This window comes from Galeopterus variegatus, unplaced genomic scaffold (assembly GCF_000696425.1).
Source record: "Galeopterus variegatus unplaced genomic scaffold, G_variegatus-3.0.2 Scaffold3466, whole genome shotgun sequence".
Taxonomy (NCBI): Eukaryota; Metazoa; Chordata; class Mammalia; order Dermoptera; family Cynocephalidae; genus Galeopterus; species Galeopterus variegatus.
In genome coordinates, this window is record NW_007729577.1 from 70278 (window position 1) to 77737 (window position 7460).

The window sequence follows — 7460 nt, forward strand, 5'->3', positions numbered from 1 at the left end:
TTTTTTTCCTTTTTAGTGAAAAGACAATATGACAGGGGTTGGCAAATTACACTCCCTGCTTTTGTATGTAAGTTTGACTCAAACACAGCCACGCTCGTTCATTTAGGTATTGTTTATGGCTACTTCCACACTACAACACAAGGAAGAGTTGAATAGTTTTGACAGAGAGGGTTTGGTCCATAAAGCTTAAAATATTTACTATCTGGCCCTTTATGAAAAAAAGTTGGTAGACCCCTGCAATATGATGTTGAGGAAGTAATTTTTAAAATCACCTATAATTGCATCACAGACATGCTTACATTTTTTTGAGTTGCAATAATCAGTTACATGTTTTTTGACTTCTGACACTTCTGTTTATTACAATGGACATTTACCTGCCTTTTAACATTGATTTTAGTAAATTTTATGGCATGATATTTTGCCGTAATAATGTATGGCATTATTATATATAATCATTTCTTGAGCTTTAATGTTGGTCATTGGCCTTGATTGCATTTTTAAAAAATTAGCTATTGTTGTGGTTTTATATTTTTGTGCCTCTTATTTCCTGAAAATACACTTTTAGGTATGGATTACTGGGTTTAAGATGAGGGGGGAGGGATTATCTTTATACATATTCCTTTGTACTAAGATTTTATTTTTCAAAAGGATTATACCAGTTTATATCACCCACAGTAAGTATTACAATTTTTACCATAACCTTATGAACACTGGGAATTTGCTTTTAAATTTAGAAAATGCGTATCTTTATCAGGGTACCAATTATCTTTGTATAAAATGAGAGCAGCATGTCTGCTGGAATTATCCAGGGAAATGAGGGAAGGGGGAGGTCCACTTTTAGGGCCGAATTTTAACTTTTGTGGACCCTGGGTGCTTTTGCTTTTATAGACTTCTTAGTCCATAAAAAAAATTAAAAATTATGTTTTATGACTACATTCATATAAAGAGGAATACATTAAAATTATATATTAAAACATTGTCTTCTGCCTAAAAGTCCATTTTTTTAGGTCTAAAGATTTTAAAAGATATGAAAACATTTCTTTCGGCCCCTAAAAGGTATTGTGGACCACTGTTCTTGCAGAGCCTAATGGCTAAGTTGGCCTTGTTTATTAGCGTGCTTTTCCCTGCTGAGAAAAGTTAGTGTTTTTTTGACTTATGATGGCAAAGAGAGCTTTAGCCATGCAAGGCTTATTACAGGAAATATAATTATTAAAGGTCCATCTTGTAATTTTGTGAAAAACTAGGAGAATGTTTTAGATTTTTTTTCAGAAATATTAATTCAGTCACTGATCTCAATAGCCTGTTTAAAGAAAAGTGAAATTAAAATAAATTGTACTTTCTAGATGAAAGAAAAATTAAATTTTCTCACTCTTTTTTCTCCCTATGCATTAAAAACCAAACAGGTATCCCGACACGCAGGCTCGAGTGCAAGCAGAGGTGGATCAGGTCGTGGGGAGAAACCGTCTGCCCTGTATGGGCGACCAACCCAAACTGCCCTATGTCATGGCCTTTCTTTATGAAGCCATGCGCTTCTCCAGCTTTGTACCTGTCACCATTCCTCATGCCACCACTGCTAATGCTTCTGTCTTGGGCTACCATATCCCCAAGGACACTGTGGTTTTTGTTAACCAGTGGTCTGTGAATCATGATCCAGTGAAGTGGCCTAACCCGGAGGACTTTGATCCAGCCCGATTCCTGGACAAGGATGGCTTCTTTAACAAAGACCTGGCCAGCAGCGTGATGATTTTTTCAGTGGGCAAACGGCGGTGCATTGGTGAAGAGCTCTCTAAGATGCAGCTGTTTCTCTTCATCTCCATCCTGGCTCACCAGTGCAATTTCAGGGCCAACCCAGACGAGCCCTTGAAAATGAATTTCAGTTACGGCCTGACCATTAAACCCAAGTCATTAAAAATCAACGTCACTCTCAGAGAGTCCATGGAGCTCCTTGATAGTGCTGTCCAAGAATTACAAGCCGAGGAAGGTGGTCAGTGAGAAGCCAGGGGCAAACCGAGATTTCAGAAGTACTCAAGCCTTAGGGATGGGGAGTAAGATTCAGGTTTTCTTCTAGCTCCTCTTTTGTGCCACTTCTCAATTAGCTTCTAAGTGAGCATAAACTGGTTTCAGAGGAGATGTGCCCCACACCAAGGGGCCCCTCATGACTACTGGGCTGTGCAGGAACTCCTAGAAGATTTTTTGAGTCAAAGAGTTAAAGGGCTCAAGGAATTTTTATACATAAAAATAAAAATAATAATAATAATTTCTTAAGGGGGCATTCTTTGGAGTTAAAAGACACACACACACAGACACACACGTGCGCGCCTATCTAGTGAAGACGCTTTCCAGTAACCATGCCTTTGTGAGTGGGATCCAAGATTGAGCTTCCATGTGCAGATATCTACTCCATAGAAAACTGTATTAATCAAAGTTTCAGAATATATTGTTGAAGATGTAAAGGCAAGTAATTTCAGTGTAAGATATGTGATTGAGGATGAGAAGGGAAAAGGTAAAGAGGTATAAAGACTAGGAAGTTCCTTCTTACCTTTTCGGTAAAACAGCTTAGACAGACTCTAGAATCTATGGATGGATTTATCTTTTTCCTTATTGATATTGATATGCTTCCTTTTTAGGATGAATCATAAAGTCAGTTGCTCAAAAAGAAATTAATAGTTAAATTTGTGATTATGGTGGGTTTTAGTGATTTATCATGAATTTTAAAGTGTAAATTGTTAAACTGTAAAATTCCAAACTGAAGTTGTACCCCTTTTGGTTGCCAAAGTACAGTATTTCAATTATAAGCACACACACACAGGAAAAAATTGCCAGCCCAGCTAAGCTTTAAATTATGTGATTGTGAGGTACTGATTTCAGTAAGTCTCATAGGTTAAAAAAAAAAAAAAAAAAAAGACGTGTCACCAAATAGTATTCAATATATATACATATATTGCATAATTATCAATAAGCAGTGTTAGTATTAATTTTTTGGTCAGGAAAAGGTTGAATAATATATGTCTGGTATAATATTTCAAATTGAAAAGTACAACCAATTCAACCAATTGTGGCTCAAATATATTAAGTGAGCTGATTAAATCAATACCTATTTTGACACCATGAAAACCAAATCAAAGCAAGGTCTTTTTTCTCATCCAAAACTTGGGTGAGAACTGACAAATCTCAAAATTAGATCTGTAAGATGTTTTCTTATTTTATAACATTTAAATTAAAATTGTATTCAAAATAACCCGAATCTCTTTTTGAAATTATCTAATTAGTATGCTAAAATTCCAAGCTCTCGCCTGCTTACATTTTAATTTAATTTTAAGGCCTCTCTGAGAATTCAGCTGCAGTTGAAGGTAGTGGAAATCTGACCATTATCCCGTAGAAAGCCGAGAAATCTTTATCTGGATGTTCTCTTTATTTGGTAAAAAGGGGGGAATTCCCACTATAACTGACCTAGTTTTTCTTTTAGATTATTTTTTAAAAGTTAGCATTAATGTTTGTTTTTTGGAAAGTCAGAATCAGAAGACAGTCTTGGGAGACTGTTTTGAGAATTGCATTGTACGACAGTGGAACTGATCAGATCAGTTATTTAAGATGTTATCTAAGATGGCCAACTCTGTGAGCAATTACTTTGGTAGCTGAAAAAGCATAAAGCTTGAACAAAATGTATGTGTTTGGTTTATGTAAATAACCTTAAAATCTTTAAAAAAGTGATGGAAGGTTTTAGAAGTATGAAGTGAAATTTCAAGTTTTAATTTTCATTGCACTTAAACTTCCAAAGAAAGTTATACAGTGTCTTACGAGCTTATTACTTGTTCCATTTTGGTAAGCCTTTTGGAATTTTGTAGTAAAATTACAAAGGAAGGAGTGTGTGATGGTTTGTGTGTGGGTGGTAAGAGAAAAGAGAGAAAGAACAAAAAGGAGGAAAGATGGTTAAACGTTTTCCCACTCATTCCAAATTAATTAACTTAAAGAAAAAAATTTGAATCATGAACATTTAGAAAAAAGATGTTTGACATGCTAGCATTAAATCCCAAATAAGCCTTTAAAAAAAAAATCTACAACGTAGTAGATCTATTTTGCAGTTTGGAATATTGTATTAATAAAAATTTCATGTACTTTTAATTTTAAAATATTCATAGCTGTACCTCTTGAATATGAAAAATTGTTCATGCTAGTATTTTTAAAGGCAATAAAGTCAAATAGAGAAATCAGGCTTTCCCAGTACGTTTAAATTTGGGGGCACTGGCTATTCCAAAACGTTATTCCCCAGCAGGGCTGAGACGGTGATTTAGGGCTGCTATAGCTTATTTACTCTGATTGAGAGATGTGTAGCAGCAAAAATAATCATGTACCAATCTGGATGTCTCGTTAAGTCAACCAGGTCCAGATGTGCTGTAAGATGTTTTTATGCATGTAGGCTCAGTTGTCATCTGATACTTACGGCAAAGGGAAAGTTGTGCTTATATAGAAGAAAGTAATGTGGATGCTTGGAGGTGACCTGGCTTATTTAATATGTGTATAGCCTAGTTAAAAGAAGGAAAACAAACCCCCAAATGAACAAAAATAACCAAATTTGGAGGCTACGGTAATCAGAATACTGGCTTAATTAGAAAAACCTCATTTTATTTCTGCCAGAGATAGACTGTATTTGTTGATCACCATTAAAGTCAGAACATTTACTCCAGGTTATTGCAATAGATAAAGTATATTGTTTATTAAATGCCTCATTTATATATTAAAGCTTTGGCTTTGTAAGAAAATTGCTTTTTTCCAAAACAAAAAGAAGATATCTCAAGTTCGTTTTGTGGATTTTCTGAAAGCTTTCACATCCCAGAACTTAGCATTTACCTGTGAAATGTTATTACAGCCTTAATATTTTCATACTAGATCTGTATTAGATCACATAGTTGCATAGCAGTATATACTAATTTGTATGTTTTTAGCTGTGACACAAATGTGTGATTAAAATGTTTACTTTAGTAGATGTTTATAACACAACAATAACTTCTTATTTAACCTTTTCTTATTTTTGTACTTTATCATGTATGCTTTTAGTACATGCATAGCAGCTACAGTAGATTCTGAAATAGATTCTGGGAACACAACATTAATCTGTAGCTTTTACCATTTGATATACCGAATAAAAAAAAAATTCTGTATCTGTGATTATCTATGATGGGACACCATTACCAAGATAATAAAAATCACTTTCATAATCTCATTATGAAGTTTCATTTTATGTTGTAGCTAATATACTCTAATGCACCTATTTATTTCAACTACTACTATACATTCCTGAATTAAAATATTGGATCATAAGCATTCTTTTTGGCCGTTCTACATTTTAGGCTGTTTTATTTTTTTTTAATTAGGCTTTAAGTATCCAATTTCCTACCAAATTTCTGATCTCTATATTTCTGGATCTATAAGATCCAACACAGAAGTTAAATTTCAGTGGGAAGCAATCAAGCAAAATGAGAATTAATTTACAATTTTGAAAGATTGAGTATATTGAGACTTTAGCACTCTGACATAGTACTTCTCCTTCATTTAAAAAATTCAGGACATACTTTCCCCCTCAGCAGCACATGAATCCTTTCTCTGAGTATTTCATTCATTCATTTTTTAAGGTGCATGTACCTTAATTCATAAGTGCAATCAATGCCAAATGAAATAGAATGAGCAAGAGTATTCTGTAATATGTAGAAATATTTTTCTGTTGACCTTTTTACTTACTAAAAGACTGACTTCACAAGGCCCATTCCATGAGTCTCCAGGCCTTTACTGCCCCACAGTCAGACGGCAGGGCTGTGCACTGCCAAAGGCCCTTATTTCTTCCAGATCATGGCTCCAATTACTATGAAAACAGGATAAGAAATAGTGAAGTAAAAACTGCACACATGTCATCGATACTCTGGCTTGGAAACATCACTGCAGCAGCCAAAAGATATGGCTATGAATTGCTTTAAAAGAATACTCATTTGTTTTCATATGTACTACAATAGGATCTTGGAAATGGTCATACAAGTGAAGGAAATATTTTCGTGGGGAAAACTTCCTTTAAAAATCTTAATTGGGTTTAGGGTTTTGCAAAACTGTCAAGCAGAGTTGGATTCTACCCAATCAATCCAATAGAGTGTAAGACTGGAGTGCAAGGTAGGAAATAAATACAGCTTTAGACATAAGACAGGCATCGTTGTTGGAAATTCATAGAGGTTGTTTCTATAACCTCAAAGCCAGTCCATTTTTCTGCATGAGTGCTACAGAAGTTAACTGGCAGTTAACTCTCTCTTATTTTGGCTCAGTGGTTCTCACATACTCTCTGCTCTCAGTTTTAGTGCATTAGTTACAATTTTCAGAGATGGGAAGAGAAAGAAAAAAATTTAAACATATTCAAACATTTAGAAACAATTCTTTTTAACCTCGAATTTTGGAGGAAAATAATCTGGTTTAAATAGATATGGGCAAGCTATAGGTAACAGCTTCTGCTTGTTACAGCTCCTTTATTTGCTAAGCTACATTCAGGATTTGAGGGAGAATGCTGTGGTCTTTCCTAACACTTTTCAACATGTGCCAGGTATGAGGGGTAGAAATGGAACTAAAATCTGTTAGGCACTTAACATTTTTGGATCATCGTGCTAAACTCTTTAATGCATTATTGCACAACAATCTCGCCAGAGAGGCGGTAAGGAAATGTGCTAAAATTATACATTAGAACTGTGTCCAGATTTTCCCTAGAGATGAACTGACTTAAAAGCCCATTGTATTCATACCATACCTTGTCACTTCCCAGCCCGCCCGTGTTTGGATATGCAGGGTAGTCCGTCTATTTTCTAAGCCCTTTTATCCTCGGAGTTCCACAGTTTACCTCCCTTGTTTATGATGCATTCCTTACTGCATTCAGGGAGGAATTGGCATTGTGACATGCCAAGAAGACTCTTCTGAGAAAAGCCTCCTCAAGCTGTTCTTTATGCAGAAAATGTCATGCTTTGTCTTACAATTCTAAAACCTCTGTCCTCGAAACTGTCTAGACCAGGGATCCTTGCCTGAACCAAAGGCCATCCACAGGCTGGTCCAGGTGCCGGGGCGTGGGCTGTCCATCCACAGGGGTGCACCACACCGGACCAGATGTTGCCGCATTGACCAATCAGAGCCTCTTCTTGTCTCAGAGCCCTTGCACACCGGCCAGGGTGAGAGAGCAAAACCAAGGCAAGAGACTGCGTTTTGACGGGAAGCCTGCCTCTGCAAACAGGGTGACTGGAGCTACTGGGACTGGTTTTGGCCCACTTGAGATACTTTAGGTGAGAGAGAGGCTGCTGTATACTACACAAACAACACATGCCACTACAGCAGAAACCTAACAGCCACTGAGACCCCCTTGGCTCAGGGCCAAGAGTCACGGAGCAAACCTGAAAAACTGACCAGCCTCTTTTTCTTTTTTTTAAAAAATTCTGTTTTTG

General features: G+C 36.1%; 1 protein-coding gene across 1 annotated transcript in view; it reads left to right on the plus strand.

The window, feature by feature from the left end:
• Nucleotides 1–2229, plus strand: part of LOC103600797 (cytochrome P450 1B1) — a 7106-nt gene extending 4877 nt beyond the window's left edge. Inside the window, exon 3 of the mRNA XM_008585126.1 lies at nt 1404–2229. Within this exon, the coding sequence (XP_008583348.1) occupies nt 1404–1992 (589 nt within the window). The 3' untranslated portion in view covers nt 1993–2229. The remainder of the gene's footprint in view (nt 1–1403) is intronic.
• The last annotated feature ends 5231 nt before the right edge of the window (nt 2230–7460 follow it).